This window comes from Equus asinus, chromosome 7 (genome assembly GCF_041296235.1).
Source record: "Equus asinus isolate D_3611 breed Donkey chromosome 7, EquAss-T2T_v2, whole genome shotgun sequence".
In the NCBI taxonomy this organism is placed as follows: domain Eukaryota; kingdom Metazoa; phylum Chordata; class Mammalia; order Perissodactyla; family Equidae; genus Equus; species Equus asinus.
In genome coordinates, this window is record NC_091796.1 from 64,027,516 (window position 1) to 64,045,692 (window position 18,177).

General features: G+C 36.1%; 2 protein-coding genes across 4 annotated transcripts in view; one reads left to right on the forward strand and one right to left on the reverse strand.

Moving 5' to 3' along the window:
- GPR137C (G protein-coupled receptor 137C) overlaps nt 1-8,523 on the forward strand; it is a 68,785-nt gene extending 60,262 nt beyond the window's left edge. For both annotated transcript variants that reach the window (XM_044773594.2, XM_070513640.1), the window contains exons 4-7: nt 4,681-4,830; nt 6,269-6,394; nt 6,570-6,688; nt 7,661-8,523. In XM_044773594.2, coding sequence (XP_044629529.1) covers nt 4,681-4,830; nt 6,269-6,394; nt 6,570-6,688; nt 7,661-7,838 — 573 coding nt within the window. In that variant the 3' untranslated portion in view covers nt 7,839-8,523. The remainder of the gene's footprint in view (nt 1-4,680; nt 4,831-6,268; nt 6,395-6,569; nt 6,689-7,660) is intronic.
- Nucleotides 8,524-11,330: 2,807 nt separating this feature from the next.
- ERO1A (endoplasmic reticulum oxidoreductase 1 alpha) overlaps nt 11,331-18,177 on the reverse strand; it is a 52,413-nt gene continuing 45,566 nt past the window's right edge. For both annotated transcript variants that reach the window (XM_070513639.1, XM_044773595.2), the window contains 3 exons: nt 15,801-15,887; nt 15,555-15,688; nt 11,331-14,304 (listed from right to left, as the gene is read on the reverse strand). In XM_070513639.1, the coding sequence (XP_070369740.1) occupies nt 14,244-14,304; nt 15,555-15,688; nt 15,801-15,887 (282 nt within the window). In that variant the 3' untranslated portion in view covers nt 11,331-14,243. The remainder of the gene's footprint in view (nt 14,305-15,554; nt 15,689-15,800; nt 15,888-18,177) is intronic.

Below are 18,177 nucleotides of genomic sequence, written 5' to 3' on the forward strand. Positions count from 1 at the left end.
GAGAGAAATTAAATAAGACCTAGATCAATGAAGATCATTGTTCATGGATTAAAAGATGCAGTATTGTTAAGATGGCAATTCTCCTCAAACTGATGTATAGTTTCAATGCAGTCTCAATCATAATTTTACCATGAAGTTTTTAAAAATAGAAATTGAGAAGTTGATTCTAAAATTTATGTGGAAGGGCCGGCCCCGTGGCCGAGTGGTTAAATTCGTGCGCTCCACTGCCGTGGCCCAGGGTTTCACCAGTTGGAATCCTAGGCGCAGACATGGCACCGCTCATCAGACCATGCTGAGGTGGCATCCCACATGCCACAACTAGAAGGACTCACAACTAAGAATATACAACTGTGTACCAGGGGGCTTTAGAGAGAAAAAAGAAAAAAATAAAATCTTTGAAATTTATATGGAAATGTAAAAGACCTAAAATACTTAAAGTGGTGCTTTTCAATAGAACTTTCTGCAAAGATGAAAATGTTCTATTTCTGCACTGTTCATTATGATAGCTAACCATATGTAACTTGAGCACTTGAAAGCTGGCTGGTGTGACAGAGGAACTGATCTTTTAATTTAATTTAATTTAAATGTATATACTCACGTGACTAATGGCTGTTGTATTGAACAGCGCGGAAAGTAACCCTGAAAAAGAAGGGAACTTACACTATATGACTTTGAAACTTTGTAAAAAGCTAACAATAATTAAGACAGTGTGCTACCAGCATAAAATAGACAAACATATCAATGGAACAGAACAGAGAGTCTAGAAATCAATCCACACTTATATCGTCTTTTGACTTTTGACAAAGATACTAAAGCAATCCAAAGGGGAAAGGGAATCTTTTTCACTAGAGGTGCTGGAACAACTGGATATCCATATGAAATAAAATGAACCTCTAACTCCATCTTATAGTATACAAACACAAAAATTCAAACTGGATCACAGACATAAATGAAAAAGTCTGTCTTCTAAAAGTAAACATGGAGAATATCTTTACAACTTGAGTATAAGTAAAGATTTCTAAGATAGGTCATAGAAAATAATCACAAAAGAATAAATTGATAACTAAATTAAAATTTAAAGTTTCTCATCCAAAGACAAGACTAAGAAAATGCAAAGGCAAGCCACAGACTTCAAGAAAATATTTTCAATACATATATCTGACAAGGGACTCATATACAGAGATCTCCTACAACTCAGTAATAAAAAAAGACAACACAATTTAGAAGTGGTCAAAGATATGAATAGATTCTTCACAAAGAAGATATACAAATGGCCAGTAAGCACAATATCATTAGTCATCAAGGAAATGCAAATTAAAACCAAAATGAGATACTACTACACATCTACCAGCTTGGTTAAAATTTAAAAAACTGATAACCCCAAATGTTGTCTAGTATGTGGAGCAACTGGAACTTTCATACTTTTTGGAAGTGTAAGATTGTACATCCATTTTAGAAAAAGATCTGGCAGTTTCTTACACAGCTGAACTTATGACCCAGCAATTCCACTCTTAGGTATTTACCCAAAAGAAGTGAAAGCATATGTCCACAAAAAGACTTGGATAAGAGTGTTCATAGAAACTGTCCATCAACTGAAAGAAGTGGATAAACAAGCTATCATACCAACAAGCTCATATAATGACACAGTGGAATTAGTGTGCTTAACTGCCCTGGTTGGCCTGGGACTGAGAGGTTTTAGGGGATGTGAATGTGGGACTTTCAGTGCTAAAACTAGGAAACGTGAGCAAACCAGGAGGAGCTGGTCACCCTAATTATCTACCTCAACAGTTATAAAGACCTAACTACTGATAACATCCAACAAGATGGATGAATCTCAAAACATTATGCTGAAGAAATGAAACCTACAAAAGAGTTCGTACTCTATGATTCTATTTATATGAAGTTCCAGAGTAGGCAGAACTAAGTTGTGGTAAAGACAAAAGCAGGAGAGTATTTGTGCCTGGGGGTCTGGCTGATGGGCAAGGGTGTGAGGGAACTTTCTGGAGAGATAGCAATGTTCTCTATTTTGGTAGAGATTTGGGTGTACACACTTGTCAAAACTCAATGAATGGGGAGCCGGCCATGGCATAGTGGTTAAGTTCGGCACACTCCATTTCAGAGGCCCAGGTTCATGGGTTCAGATCCTGGGCGCAGACCTACACCACTCATCAGCCATGCTGTGGCGGTGACCCACATACAAAATAGAGGAAGACTGGCACAGATGTTAGCTCAGGGTGAATCTTCCTCAGGAAAAAAAAAAAACCACTTCAGTGAATGGTAAGTTGAGGTTTCTGCATTCTAAAAATTCCTGTAAGCAAATATTGAACTGTGGTTAATGATTTGCATACTGAAGTATTAATAATGTGCATACTGGAGTGAGGTGTCACTCTTCTTGTCAAGTGTTGAATTTCTAAAAAAGTGGTAGGTAGATGTCAGAGATAGAGGAAGGGAGAACCATTCCTCAAGGATTGCTCCTGAGTGGAATTGTTTATGACAACTCTATTCATTTTAGGAAGATTTTCTTTAACTTTTTGACAATGCTTTCCTTGTTGCTGGATCCTTACTTTTTGTTTAGTAATCCTATATTCTGCAGGAAGACTCTTACTTTTTTTCTAAGTCAGTGGGCTTCTTTCATTGTTTTCTATATATAATTTGGATGCAATTTTATTTTATTAATTGCTTCTTTATTATTCTGTGCTCTTAAGTTCTTATAATATTTACAAGCATAAGCAAAGTCTCTCCATATTATGTCTTTTTAGCAGTCATTTTCTCAAAGCAGTGACTCTAAACTTACTTATGGTTATTTTAAAGGATGGTAATGCTTACAGCATTCTAACTTTTCTTGATACCTAACTTTTCTTTAATAATATAGTACTTTTAAAATTGGAACTGGATTGGGTTTAGATTAGCTTTTTTATTAACAAGATTTATTTTTTGGATTCACAAAAATTAAAATGCACACTGCAGAAAATTTTAGCCTTGATTTTAAAAAATTTTAATCTTGCCAGGGTTTTATTTATTTTCACACATGCTTTTTGTTCTAGTAGTGGGTTAGCTCAGAGAAGGTATTCTGTTACTATCCCAACATCTTTCAAGATAACTTTCATCTTTTAGGTCTCTTTATTCTCATAGACCTCTTTCTTCTCATCTCTAAACTGTATTGTTCTTATGAGGACGTCAGTTATAATAATGGTTCTCAATCCTACCAAACCCAGTGCACCCTTCTAATAACAAACATTAATAACCTGTTTCTATCCTGAAATTAATAGGTTGTTTAACCTACACACATAACTTCAAAAATTCAATGTAATTGCCCTAGTTAATTTAAAGGAATTTAAAGAGGAAATAAAAGGAATGAATTAATAAATATTTCAATGTGTAAGTTTTGGGGCATGATATAATAGTCAGATGCTTGTGTCTATAGACACTGTGAATGGGACAGCTACAAATGCAGACTATTACCGCTATGTTGCACTGGTGCCTTACGTACCACAGGAGTATTGCTGTCAGTTTCATGCTTTTCAGAAATATTCGACCATTCTTGATAAAGTTCTGAACAAAACGAAGGACAAATTTCCCTCAATTTACATGTTACGTGTGTTTCTGGGAATGTTGGCATCTATTTAAACTATGCAAACATAAACTTTGCTTATATGTAAAACATCTGGCCTAGATCATTATAAACAGGTTTTCATCTTCATGAATGTCCAGGAGGACACTGGAAAGTTATGAAGGTCAAAGAAGTCTGTCATGTGAAGAACTCTCCTGTGAATTGCAGGTTATCTAGCATCCCTGGGCCTTGTGCACTAAACGCCATCCCCCTTAATCATTGTGACAGCCAAAACACAAACTTCCAAAACACCATATTGGGTGTTTTTTGAAAGGGCTATCTTTGGCAATTATGTTACTTCTCAGAATAATGTTTTTAAGGCATGAGATATATAGGATTGGAAAAGAAACCAATCGTATTGAACTACAGGGCCCTGGTTAAGAATCCTACAAAGGGTGATACCACACCCCTCTCCAGTACACACTCCGGTTGAGAACCACTAAGTCATCAGGGCTGTCTATGTTTGTGGAAATAGTAAGAGCCCTAGGATTAAAGTACTATGCACTTGAAAGTGCACTTGGGTGCCTACATTATTTTGTCATCAACAAACAGCACCAATAGAGGATTAACATCAGCTCTCTAATAGAATGAAGCAAATAGCATAGGAGCTGTATTTCTATTCTAATTTTCTGTCTTGTTGGAAATTAAGTGTATCAAATGGACTAATGCTTCTATTTCCCATTCTTTTCTCATAATGACTAAACTACCTCTCTGATTAATATCAATTAAATCTCAGTTGTTTTGTCAACTTGTTTATTTATATATTACTTAAGGGAGTAAGGTGACCTTGGCAGAACAAACTCTTCCTCCAGCTGCCATTGGGCAAATTGGCAAAGAACTTATCCATATTAACAGAGTAGTTTAAACACAAGTGGTTCTAGAGTAGGAACTAATCAAGAGTTTATTTCAAGAGTTTATTTCAAGACTAGGAAGCTAATCAAGAGTTTATTTCAACAGGTGCTCACTCTTTTCTAGGAGTGCATTGCAAGGATGACTATATTTTATGTGAATGAACAATTTGTCATGACAAATGTGCTGAGTCTCATGATGATTATTTTTCTTTCTTTTAGGGTATGTCTCTGTGCCAGACTGTCGTTGTAGGCTCTGTAGTCATTCTTCTCTACTCTTCAAGAGCATGTTATAATTTGGTGGTGGTCACCGTATCTCAGGATACATTAGAAAGTCCATTTAATTATGGCTGGGATAATCTTTCAGACAAGGCGAGTACCTACCATGTATTGCCAATCTAATAATATGATAATAAAGTTAGCCTTAACTAAGAGAACACTTTGTTTGACTTACAAACACTTTTATGGAATTTCTAGCTACTATCAGTAATCATACTTAAAGTTCTATGTTTAAAAATCCTTATTTACATGTGGCACTTAAATCATTCTTCAGAGTGAACTTCTTCCAAAGGAGTATTTTCTTTTCTTTTTGTAAATAATACTAATAGTGCCATAAACTTATTGGTCACAAACCTATTTTACTAATTTTTTAAAGGGTAGTGTTTAAATATCTCTACATAAGTTGAGTGCCTGTCATTAGCTAGTGAATATGGGTATGTCTTTAATTTGTTAGGATGAAATTAATTCTCTCCTTACCCAAGAACTACGTATAACCTAAATATTTGGTTAGTTTAGATGTCAGTCTTGATAACGGGAGGACATTCACAGTTCCTTGGGCATCCAGGTGTTTGCTGTAGTCATGCCCAGGACCCCAGCTGTGCATATTTAACCTCCCAGCATTCTCCACCCCCTTCCCAAAAGTGCAGTTTGACATAGCTGTATCTCTATTTATATTAATTTCGTACTGAACTTAGGCATCCTGGAATACCATTTTATCAGAATTTCAGTTAGCTAAGGAGAAGGAATTTTCACATGTGGGTCCATGTGGCAGATTCTCTTCACTGTCTCTCTCCCAACACCTAGTAGAATTGAAAGAAATTCAATATGGAGTTTAAGCCCTAAAGTGTATTTTTAAGTTACCAGCAGAGCCGAGCAACTTCTATGTTGCATTTCTTTATAGGTGTAACTCAGGGTAAGTGCTCTTATTTTGCCTATGGAGCAGCTAGAACCAGTAGTCTCTTTAAAACTCTCTTCAGGGGCCGGCCCCGTGGCCGAGTGGTTAAGTTCGTGCTCTCCGCTTCGGTAGCCCAGGGTTTTGCCGGGTTGCATCCTGTGCGCGGACATAGCACCGCTCATCAAGCCATGCTGAGGCAGCGTCCCACGTAGCAAATCAAAAGGACCTACAACTGGAATATACAACTTTGTACTGGGGGGCTTTGGGGAGAAGAAGAAGGAAAAAAAAAAGAAGATTGGCAACAGATATTAGCTCAGGTGCCAATCAAAAAAAAAACTCTCTTCCAACTATGGAGCCTAAAAATAAGATCTCTCCATATTACCCATATATTAAAAGTATTTTCATTAATTGATGCATTGAAAAAGTTAATAGCTTTTTATTCTACTTCACATCAAAGCATCTTTATGTCCTTCAAAGAATAAATATCATTACATAAGAAACCAAAAAATACGGAAAATTAGTTTTGTATGCTTGTGGTTGATATGTTTTAACGTACCCTACCTGAAGCAAGTTAATTGTAGAGTGTGATTGCTTATACATAAAACAGATTTAAAAATTCTCTGCCTTTATTTACAGGCTCAAATAGAAGACATAAGCGGAGACGAGTACATAGTATTTGGTATGGTCCTCTTTCTGTGGGAACATGTGCCAGCATGGTCAGTGGTACTGTTTTTCCGGGCGCAGAGATTAAACCAGAATTTGGTATGATATCATAATATCCCCTCATGCCTGTTCTCCTTATTTTTAAAAATAATTGAACACTTATATTGATTTTCTATTTTTGGCAAAGTTTAAGACTAAAAAGCATTATGGCTCCCAGCCTCCTTTCTTAGTTGGAAAGTAAATCTTCATCTGCTGTCTCATACTTTGTTCCCAGGCACCTGCTGGCATGATAAATACTCACAGTTATAGTTCCAGAGCTTACTTTTTCGACAATCCAAGACGATATGATAGTGATGATGACTTGCCGAGACTGGGAAGTTCAAGAGAAGGAAGGTAGATATACTGAATTAGTACTGAAATAGATTGAAAAGAACAAATCTGAGCTTTAACCCAAATATGAAAAAGGTGATTTGGTGATATATGCCAATAAATAAGATCATTTTATTGGAGCTTAGAGCAGTCTGTAGATGTTAAACGCACGGTGGGACCTGTACTATAAAAAACTATCATCTAACACTGTGCCCATATATTACCTTTATTTAAGAAATGCCTTTGGGGTGTGAAATGGTACCATTTCATTTCAGGATCCTTGTTGGTCCACAGATGGCAGGGTTGGTGAGTAGGGAAGGAATACTATTACAGTGATTACATATGTTTCCATATCTCTAGTGCTATTCAAAATCCACAGAGAAACTCTAGATAAAACTCTGGGGAAGCTTAGGTGCCAAAGGAAATCTTCTGTCCCCTCCTTATTCCAAAACCATTGCAAGTCATACCATTAGCTGTGTATCAAGGCGAAGTGAAAGCACCAGTGCACACCTGCATCATGCTCTGAGCTTGAGAGCATCTTCTGTAATCCCAGCTTCATCTGGACAAGCTAAGTGACCTCAGGGTTTTGCGCCTGTTTTTCATCTGCGAAATAGGGATGATAATAGAGCCTATCTGATAGCACTGTGTGAATATTAAATGAGTGTATGTGTGTCTGTATACATAATTATACATATATTTATATACAAACATGCCTTAGAACAGAACCCAATACATAATGAGTACTGTATTATCATATGATAATCAAGTTCTACTAGTTCTGAGTGGTATTCATTCATTCTTTCTTAATATGTGACATAGAATCAAGGACATTAGGTATAGTCATTAAATTTTGTACAAAGCCATTATGTTATTTGGCAAAGAACATATTTCAGTATACAACTGTATTGCACAATGCATTGAAAACTAAAAATTCCAAAGTGACTTATTATATCCTGATCATAATCTTATGGCTTTTTTGCCCTTTTTTTGTTGCAGTTTATCGAATTCTCAAGGTTTGGGCTGGTATGGCACCATGACGGGGTGTGGTGGCAACAGTTACGCCATCTCTCCCCACCTGAATGGACCCATGACAGATACTGCTCCTTTGCTCTTTACTTGTAATAATCTAGATATGAACAATCACCAGAGCATATACGGAACACCACAAAACTGACAGCGTTACCAAGTCGTGATTCTTCAGGTGTTTTTCATGAATGTGTATATTCAGCTTGTTTAAACTCCACCTACATGAACATTCCATTATCCGTTGCAACTGAAAGCAAAGCCTGGAAATGTGGCTGTGTTCAGCAGAGGACACAGCTGTTACTTTTGACGTCTTCACAGTAAAATATCATAAAATGGAAAGTTTGGAATGGGAGAAAAGAGGGAATAGATCTCAAGGCACTTGATGACCTCCAAACATCCTGACTTTGGAACATCAAATGCCTATTTGCACTTTTATCTTTATTCTGAAAGAGTACACTGCAGATTCAGTCATACTCCAGTGTTCACACTGGGAAATTACGTTGTACACCTAATTAGGAGGCAATTTTCCTACAAAAATCAAAGCCTGTATATTCAGTGGTGTAATCTATGTGGAATTCTTACCCAATAAAAATTTTATAGTGTAAACAGTGCACAGAATTAAAGCATAAAAATGTACCATTCTTGGGGCCGGCCTGGTGGCACAGCAGTTAAGTTTGCACATTCGACTTCAGCAGCCTGGGGTTCGCTGGTTCGGATCCTGGGTGCGGACCTATTCACCACTTGGCACGCCAAGCTGTGGCAGGCGTCCCACATATAAAGCAGAGGAAGATGGGCACGGTTGTTAGCTCAGGGCCAGGCTTCCTCAGCAAAAAGAGGAGGATTGGCAGCAGATGTTAGTTCAGGGCTAATCTTCCTCAAAAAAAATAAAAAATGTATCATTCTTTTTAAAAATTGAAAAAATATGTAATCATTGAAGTTAGTTCTCTTAAGCATGATTGTAAAATACCAACTGAAATTATTCAATCATTTTAAACAAATGATGTCCTTACAGTGATGACCAGCAGTGTTGTTTGGAAAGCCACAGTCATTTCTTCAAGAGGAAAGTATACCAGTGAAAATTATGTGGCTACTTTGAGTAGAATTGGTCAAGTGATTCTTTTGTATGATTAAGATATATATAGTTGTTTAAGCATGATTCTTCAAGAAAGCAATAGTGATTTTTGCATAGGGAGATTTTGGTAGAAACTTCTTGGGACTAAACAAGTTTACAGATGCATTTAAGAATTATTCATAAATGTACAATTCTAAATTAAAACATGAGTACGTTTTCAAAAGCATTCAATTTAGCTGAAACAAGATATAGCTGATCTTACCTATTTGAATCAGGATTGTCCTCAGGTAAATTAAATCATGATACACTATTGCAGTGAACTCAAGTGCAATACCTTGTAAGACATGTAATTCCTCCTTTAGTTTGCACATCTTTGTATCTGGTATATGGGCAAAGCCAAATTAAATTTAATTTAAATTAATTCCAGCACTAGACTAAATGAGCAAACTTACATAAAGGTACTAACTAGGTAAGTGTAAAGCCAGTGGTTAACAATATGGGAATACTTTTAGAATTACATTAAAACTGTCTTGGATGTCCTATCCCAAATCTTAAAAAATATATATGGTAAGCTAAGGCAACAGTGAATTTTAAAATTCACTTTCTACCAGTCCTATATGGAAAGAAGTAGATGCTGAATACCTCAAGATGCCAAGGGAACAGGCAACATTGGAAAGTTGTCACAACACTCTTAAAGACAACTGACTATATCCAATTTTCTGCTGACTTATTTCTTCAGAACTGGAACTAACACAACTGTCCTTTGCTGTCTTCTACTTTGATTAGAAAGTTGTTTCATGTCTACTCTTAAAATACCTTTCAACTTTTTATGATTGATTTAGTGACCTCACGTAAGTGTAACAGTAGGTGAAACCCCAAGGAATAAATAAAATCATTAATGCTTTTGGTCTTTGGAGTGGCTGATACACAGCCAAAGAAATTTCTTTTTTATCCCACAAAATGACTTTGAATTCAATCCGAAGCGTAAACTTACAGTTGTAAATGTTACTCTGGGTTAGCTTATAATAAGTTCTCTCATCGTAATCAAATTATTTTAAAATTTACAGTACAGAAGTTAACCTTGGTATTATTAACATCATTATGTGCACTTAACCGAGTATATTTCGATTACAATTTCAGTCGTTAGATTTTTTTTTCAGAATGCCAACTATTCACTTCCTAATATGGTTAGGTATCTAATTATCTAGAGCTATCTGAAAAGATGTGTGTTGTCTTTGTTAATCCTCAGAGGTCAAAGTAATAAAGGAAATATTTTCTCATAAGGCTTCTCCAGATATAATGTTCCTATTGGACCAGACAAGTAAAGATTACTTTTTAAAAATATTTTGGATAAGATGACTTGGTTCTTTCAGCTGCATTAGTTGATTCTTCCAAATTTGAGATCAGTAAGTTTATTCTTATCACTGACTAAGGGTACCTGAATTCTTTCAATTGTCTCCTTCTTCACATCTCCCACAAGACATCACCAAAGACAAAGAAAGATGAGCTTCTGGCCCAGTTTTTGCTTAAAAATTCCAAAGCACTAGGAGCACTTTAAGTTTGGTCTCAAAAGGAGTTGTTTATAAAATCAAAGGGCTACCAACTGCCTGCTCATCCTGCACTGAAGCACACGACGACGGTTTCAGACCTCCCTTTTTGGTTCGTTAATTAGAACAGTGAATTTCATTGCTTAAGTGTGTAATTCTACAGTGACTAACAGTATTTGTTTTTATCGTTTCATTAGGGTGGCTATTAATTTTAATACTTTTACTACTCGTCATAGCTGGTTGTAGTTTTATGAAAGATGTAATTTATAGCTAAAGTGGCTTATTTATGCATAGCTGCCTTTTTTGTTGTTCAGCAGTGTTTCTCAGCTATATAATCAGTTTCAGACTGGTTTTAAAAAAGTATAGCTGTGGCCAATGAATGTATTTATTTGTTGTTTCACTAAATTGTAATAAAATAGTACTGTTAAAAATAAAATTGTGCTTTTATGTGGAGCACATTATCGTTTTCTTAATCTCTCTTAATGGCCACACTGATTGAGTTTCTATCGTAAGAATCCTAATGCTACCAAAGAAAAGAGAAAAACATCAGGAATTACAAATGACAGTGTGCTGTTCGTGAGCTTATCATTACTGACATCTGGATGCCATGCCCCTTAGTATTATACACTAATCTGATATGAAATGCCATACACTTTAAAATACCAACATACTATTACATAGTACACATTTATTCAAACATTAAGGTAAGAAAAATGACTGTATGAAGTAATTTATAATACCTCTCCCCTTCCCCTTAGAATCTTAAATAGGAATAAATTTATCTAGCCCATAATCCTTGGCAGCTATTCTTTGATTATTCAAGAAATTCCTCAATGTTGCTGCCTTTTCCCTTGAAAGGAGACGGTTTTCGTCCGTAATGGACTGCTTTCATAGACTGCCAAATCCACACCAAATGTTGAATACAATTTCAGGAGCTTTATCGACCAAGTCCACAAATCCTTGGGGGTCCACTCATCTTGCCGTAAGAATATTTGGAGTGAAGGAACGACCTCTAACAAAGTCACTTTAAAAGCACTTTATTCAACAAACAGTAAGTTTTCATATGCCAAAAAATATGCTATGGGGCTGCAAAAATGGAAAAAGTTCCTTTTCCTGCCCTTAAGGAGCTCACATTCTAGTAAAGGAGGGTTTAAAAAATAAAAATAATACAGCACAGTAAGTGACACAATAGAGGTAGGTTGTAATTACAGTGGTGACACAACAGAGGGAGTTAGAGGAGCAAGGGAGACTTCCCAGAGGTGGTGTCTGACGCTGGGCCTGTGAGGACACAGAAATTTTCTAGCAGGAGATGGACGACCAGGGCACTTGACACAAGGAGAGTGGCGCACACCAAGCTGGAGGCCTGACCGTGGTGCATTTGAAGAACTGTGAGTGTGTTTCATCAGAAAGCTGGGGGAGGGTAAACACCAAGCAAAGGGGTTTGGCTTTCTCCTGGAGGTGCATGAAGTCACTGAAGGGTGTTAAGCAGGAATGACACTGTTAGAGTGCTTCTAGAAAGCCTACCTTGGTAACATTGTGGAGCAAAAGAGAAGAGACAGGCTGGGTATAAGGAGACAGGTTAGTGCAGTACTCCAGGCAAGAGCAGTGAAAATGGAAAGACAGTGACGTATCAGAGTTGGAGATGAAACCCGTAGCGCTTAGACACTGGCTGGATGACAGGGAAACAGGAGACGACCGAGCTAGAGAATTCAGATGACTGAAATGTACCAAGGCAGAAGAGTAGATTTTGGGGAGAACGATTGTTTTGAGACACACAGGTGTCCATGGGACAACCAGGTGAAGATATGCAGTAGGCAGATGGATTCAGAAATCTAGACTAAAGATAACAACTTAGAAATCATTGAACTAGAATTACCCTAGAGTGGAAGTGGTGGTGATCAGAGCAAGAGTGAAAGCTGGGAATGACATTTAAGGCATAAAAGAAAAGAGGCTAAAAAGGAGGCATCCAGGAGAAGTGAAATGAAGGGAGCGAAGGACTAAAGAAGGGCTGTGAAGACTGTTGAATGCAGGAAAGAAATCAAATAAAAAATGGGCTGTGACCTGAGCTGTGGATTTAGACGGGGTTTTAGACTTCAAAGGAAGAGACTGAAGAACTGTAGGGCCAAAAGCCAGATTTTAGTTAAGGAGCAAGTGGGAGGTGACAATGTGAAGATAGGAATATTCTCTCAAAAAGACTGGCTGATAAAAAAAAGGGTGGGACATAACACGAGAGTTAGGCTACACAGACAGAATTACCATTCGAACCCATCTACCGTACTTTCAGAGTACTACAAAGGTCCTTAAAATTTACATATGGTGCTCGCTTCATAGTCCTTTGAGTCTTTATTGGCAGGTTAACATCTTTCTTTTCCTGCCCTATTCAAATGAGGGGGAACAGGAAAGCAGGACATACATTGTTAAACTTAGCTCTGTGATTATTCATTTAAAATATACTGATTACATATTCATACATTCAATAGGTATTTATTGGATACCCATTACGTGCTTGGCACTACACCAGGCCTTAGGGACACAGAGAAGAAAAACCGTACAGCAGTGTAAAAGGGCATTTCCGAACCATTATATAAATAAGCCCTGCTTTATTAGCACATGATTTCGAGGTATACAATTTCTTTTTTCCCAGCAATTACCATGTGATATAAATTCTTAAACCCCTTCAAATATTTTTATCTTTGAAGAGCTTCCACTAATGAAAACCTCCCAAAACTACAGTTTAATTTTAGGGAGAAAAAGGAGATAAACTTCATGTACAAAAGACAAAAGTTACCTGCCCTATGACCATACAGATCAAGCATTAATAAGGCAATAAAATTCAAAAAGAACTTGAGAGATTGGAACTCAAAATGATTCCTTTTTCTAAGGCTTATAGTAGTATAGTTCCAGGGATTTTTTTTAATTATTTGGTATTACACACTGAAGTATTCAGGGTTCAAATGGCATAATGCCTGTAACTGACTTTCAAATGACTGAGGAAACAACAGTCTCTGTGTGTGTATATACAGATAGAGCATTAAAGATAAAGCACGTGTGATTAGTGAATCTGGGTGGAAGAGTTTTGCACTATCCTGGAAACTCCTCTGTAAATCTGAAATTATATAAAAATAAAGTTTCCCCAAAATTCTGTACAGTATTAGGCAAAGTATTATGAGAATAAATATATAAATGTATTCAACTTTTCACAATGTTTAGAAATCCCCTATGCCTCTGAGTTGTCATTGTCCTTTTCTATACACCCAGACAAGTCAATCAAAGTAGCAATATAATCTAACAGAGATTGTTTCACACCAATGTATTCTAGGGTTGCCAGAGAAAACACAGGACTCCCGGTCAAATTTGAATTTTTAACAAGGAATAATTTTTTGGTATAAGTATACCCCAAATATTGCATGCAACATACTTATATTAAAAAACTATTTGTTGTTTCTCTGGAATTCAAATTTAGCTGGGCATTCTGTATTTTTATTTACTAAATCTGGTAACCCTAAATGTATTGAAAAACTTTAAGCTATTAATTATGGGTCAGTCATGAGCCTCCTTAGCATTTTCCTATTAAACACTTGTCACATGGGCCATAGTTTTACTTATATTACATCTTCTTACACAAAATTCTAGTGTGAGACTTAAAATATTTACTTAGTTTTACCATACATGAATTTGATAATCTTAATTTTATTCAAAATTAAACTTTAAAATTTGTACCACATTACCAAAGTATTACTTTTACTCACAATGTTATTATACATAGACTTAACATAACTAAAAAAAATTGTTTACTTAAAACGACATAATTCTCCTTTTATCAAAGCTTTATATAAAATGTTTGGTTTAAGACGTCACTGCTATTATGCCTTTGATTGAATTCCACTCTTTGGCCTCCAATGTCCACAAATAGGCACATTTCCACTGGTTTTCTTTAATGAATATTTTGTAACAACTTCCTGAAGTTTTCTAATTCTTTCACACTTGTAGAAATTCTGTAACCAAAAAAATTTCACTCAAAAACTATCTTAGATAACTTTTAAGTTATTCACTTTGCATTTTTAGAGCACAGAAAAATTCTTAATTTATTTCAACAAATTTAAAGGTGCATAATCAATGTAATCTATTTTGATGTACTTTAGTTCTTAATCTGACATGGTAAAACTAATATTGCCCAGAAATTAATTATTAAGTATTCATAACAGTATCAGTCATAAGTTTTAAGTTTTAAAATACAGAATTATAAAGTACATAAATGTTAAAATATTTAGATATTTTAAGTATCCAAAGCATATTCATATGCTTGTTATTTTAAGTATGAAAGTATAAAGTATATAAGCCTTAAAATATGTATTTTAAGTAGGCATAAGTATATGAATACTTAAACTAATCGTTATGCCATATTTAGTAAATATACAAAGAATCAAGCTTCTAGACAAGCTTTTAGACTACAGTGAGAATAGTAAATGCGTGCCCAAACTGCTTCCACTAGTTTTTATAAAAAGTAAAGTTAGTTCATTATTTTCAATGTACTTTAGCGCTGCTCTCCACTGTGAAAAAAGCAGCAGATACTCAGTGAAATAGAACTGTCAAGCTTCTGTGTACTAAAGAATAATTCTGAAGGTCAATTATTTCAAACCCAAAATAACAAACTGTAATTTTTTGAAAGTGAAGAAAAAATTAGAAAATGTTAGATTTTATAAATCTCTGTATTCTTTACATATGTCAAGCGAGAAGGAAATGCAACTACACTTAAATTTTATAATGTAAGTTCATTTCAAGCTATGTTCTACAACATTCTTACAAAAATGTTTATCATTCTCATAAAAATTAATTATTTTTAAAAGAATTATTAACCTTTTTACATAATGGTGAATTCACAAGGAAATTTTACATATACACCTGTATTAAACAATATGATTTTTCCAGGACCTTCAAAAAACTATTTGGGCAGCATAAAAGACTACTTTTAAATAATTAGAAAAAATATACACATTCAGTAAGATGAACATTAAAATTCAATGAGTAAATTAATCATGATCATCAAAGTCCACAAAGGAAATAAAGAATATCATCTGATGATCGTTATGTGTCTCCATACTTAAAGTACTTCCTAAGACCACGGAATTCTGTAGTGAGATAATTTCACTAAAAAGGATCTTTCTTACCCAATTTTACCTGAGAGTATACATGTTGCATTAGACTTACGTGGTAGCAGAAACAATTTCAGAACATTCAAACTAACCTTCCAAATGCATTAAATAAAGATACAATTTCTTGTCTGGTTAGATGGAATTCATAACTGGGCCCACTTTCTGGCATATTTGCTATCAGTTTCTCAGAAAACAAGATCTTCAGAGCAGTACCCAAACCCTGAGTCTATTATAAAAATAAGAGAAAAGAAAATCAGAAAATTCTTTGTGCAAAAAAAGAAAAATAATCAAATTCTTTGTGTGAAGAATAAAAGTAGGATCGCGCCAGATGTGCTTACCTGAAGCTTTCCCCACAGTCGGCATTTCAAACAACCAACGCAATCCATGATTCTTGAAATATTTCTAAAATGCAGACGAAAGTCCTCCTAAAAACAATTTAAAAAAACTTTACTAAGATGGAGTATTACAGTCAAGCACTAAGTTCTCTCTGCGTGCCTTCTATGTGCCAAACACTGCAAGGCGCCGTGCAGGACGACAAAAGGGGAGAGAGTTAAATTCGGCATTCGCTGAGCATGGCCAACACCAGAGTCTCCATACAGACAATTTCTTCTCCACCACAAATCCAAAAGTACACATTACCGTAATCTACACCTAACGAATTAAAAAGACAAGGTTCAGAGAGGTGAGGCACCTTGCCTAAATTCCCAGATCTAGTAAACAGCAAACTTAGACCTCAGGCCTGCCTGACTCGGAAGCTGAACTTCAATAAAAAGAGGGGCCAGCCCCTCGGCCATGTGGTTGGGGTTCTGCGCACTCCACTTTGGCAGCCAGGGGTTTCACGGGTTCACATCCTGGATGTGGACCTACTCCACTCATCAGCCAGGCTGTGGCAGCATCCCACACACAAGGTAGAGGAAGACTGGCAAAGATGTTAGCTCAGGGCAAATCTTCCTCACAAACAAAAAAAAAGAGAGGGGGAGGGAGAGAAAAATAAAAATCTTTGGTTTCATCATAGTTATATTAAAGCCCTTCTTTCTGGCATTAATTAGGTAAAACAATCAGGTCTTCTTTTATTAGTAATAGCAGCAGCAGCAGTAGTAGTTTCATGCAGAAATATACAAAATACAATGAACATCCATGTGCCCTTCACCAAGTTTTAGAAAGAATCCTTTACAAGTACAGTTGAAGCCCTCAGTGTATCCCTCCCAAGTCCTACTTCCCACCCTGTGTAACTATTCCGAATTTGGTGTTTATTTTTGTTCCCTTTTTTGCTTTTTATACTTTTAATATATGTGTATATATCCGTGAGCCCCAGGTCTGTTGTTCCTAATAGGGCAACAAGCACCAAGCTCGTCCAAAAGTAGTGTAAGTCCTTAAGGAAGGAGGAGAAAAGAAGGGAGACCTAGAAGATATCCTTCTTTGACTCCAGCGGAAATCACTAACTGATCCTGCAAGTGGCTCCCTCTGGCCTGGCCTTACCCTGGAATCCCACGTTTACAGCACTTTCCATATGAGGTTTGACACATGTTTCAGACAGACTATCCATTACACCAACTGGCCTAGATTTGGGGAGCACACAGTGTTTCTCCTTTTTTTAATGCAATAAACCACACTCTGGCCTCAACTAGAAGAGAAAAGGACCAAAGATCTAAGAATGGAAATAAATCAGCAAAGACTGGAATGCACTATTCAGCGCAGCACTCGGCCCACTCGGGGATGGTCTCTCCCCAGATGCTTTACTCAGCTGGAGACTGAAGCAGCTGTAACATGTAAAAGATCCTTAATAGATGGCAGAGCTCATATCCTTATTAATACAAAGGCCAAATTATTAACATTAATTATTACCCATATGCTAGCAATATTCCATATCTTGTGTTTTTGTACCTTTTGGACTGAGTTCAGTAAGAGGTAATCCTAATTTTAAACCTACTTTTAAAAGACATTTACCCAGTAATATTACCCTAAGGAGAGTTTGGTGATCTGATCTGAGGTTTCCTATAAACTTGTATTTCAACCTTAAATTAAAGAAAAAAATCACACTTTTAATAACAACAGGGTACTAAAATTACTCTGAGGTACACGTCCCCATCTTGTAAGGGGGTGCCCGCTGCAGGATTTCATAGTTGCTATAAGGGCCCACAAAATGCTTATGTAAACAAGCACTGTGCAGACAGAATAAATAGCTCACATGTGCGCACTATGAACTCCAAATGGATATAAATGTGATGATCAATGAAACAACTTTTACTTAAAAAATGGTATTAAATGCAGAGTGGCTTTTTGGCAATTATATTTTCACAATCAATAGATACTAAAAATACCACTGTCATGGGGAAAGGCCTTGAAAGTTTGTGACTAAAGAGACTCTCATACTTGTAAAGGTTGGAAACCTCTGTTCTAAAAGACTGCGCTTGCTTCTGCAGACATTATCTAAACTCAGTATTTGAATCTGTGTTAATTCACATCCTTGACCGTGGCAGCTCTTGAGTAAACTTTTATATGGCATACACAGAGAGTTAGCATGGTTGCTTACAAGAGCCAAAATAACACCGTCAAATAAAAACCAAGCACAAGTGCTTATGTAAATTCATTATACGAAAACCAAATTAATAAGCTAGAAACTTACTAAATGAGGAGAAATTCCTTGTGACTTCCACAAATAACAATGTCCAAAACCTGAGTGTAAGTATTCCACAGTTATCTTAGATGAGAAAA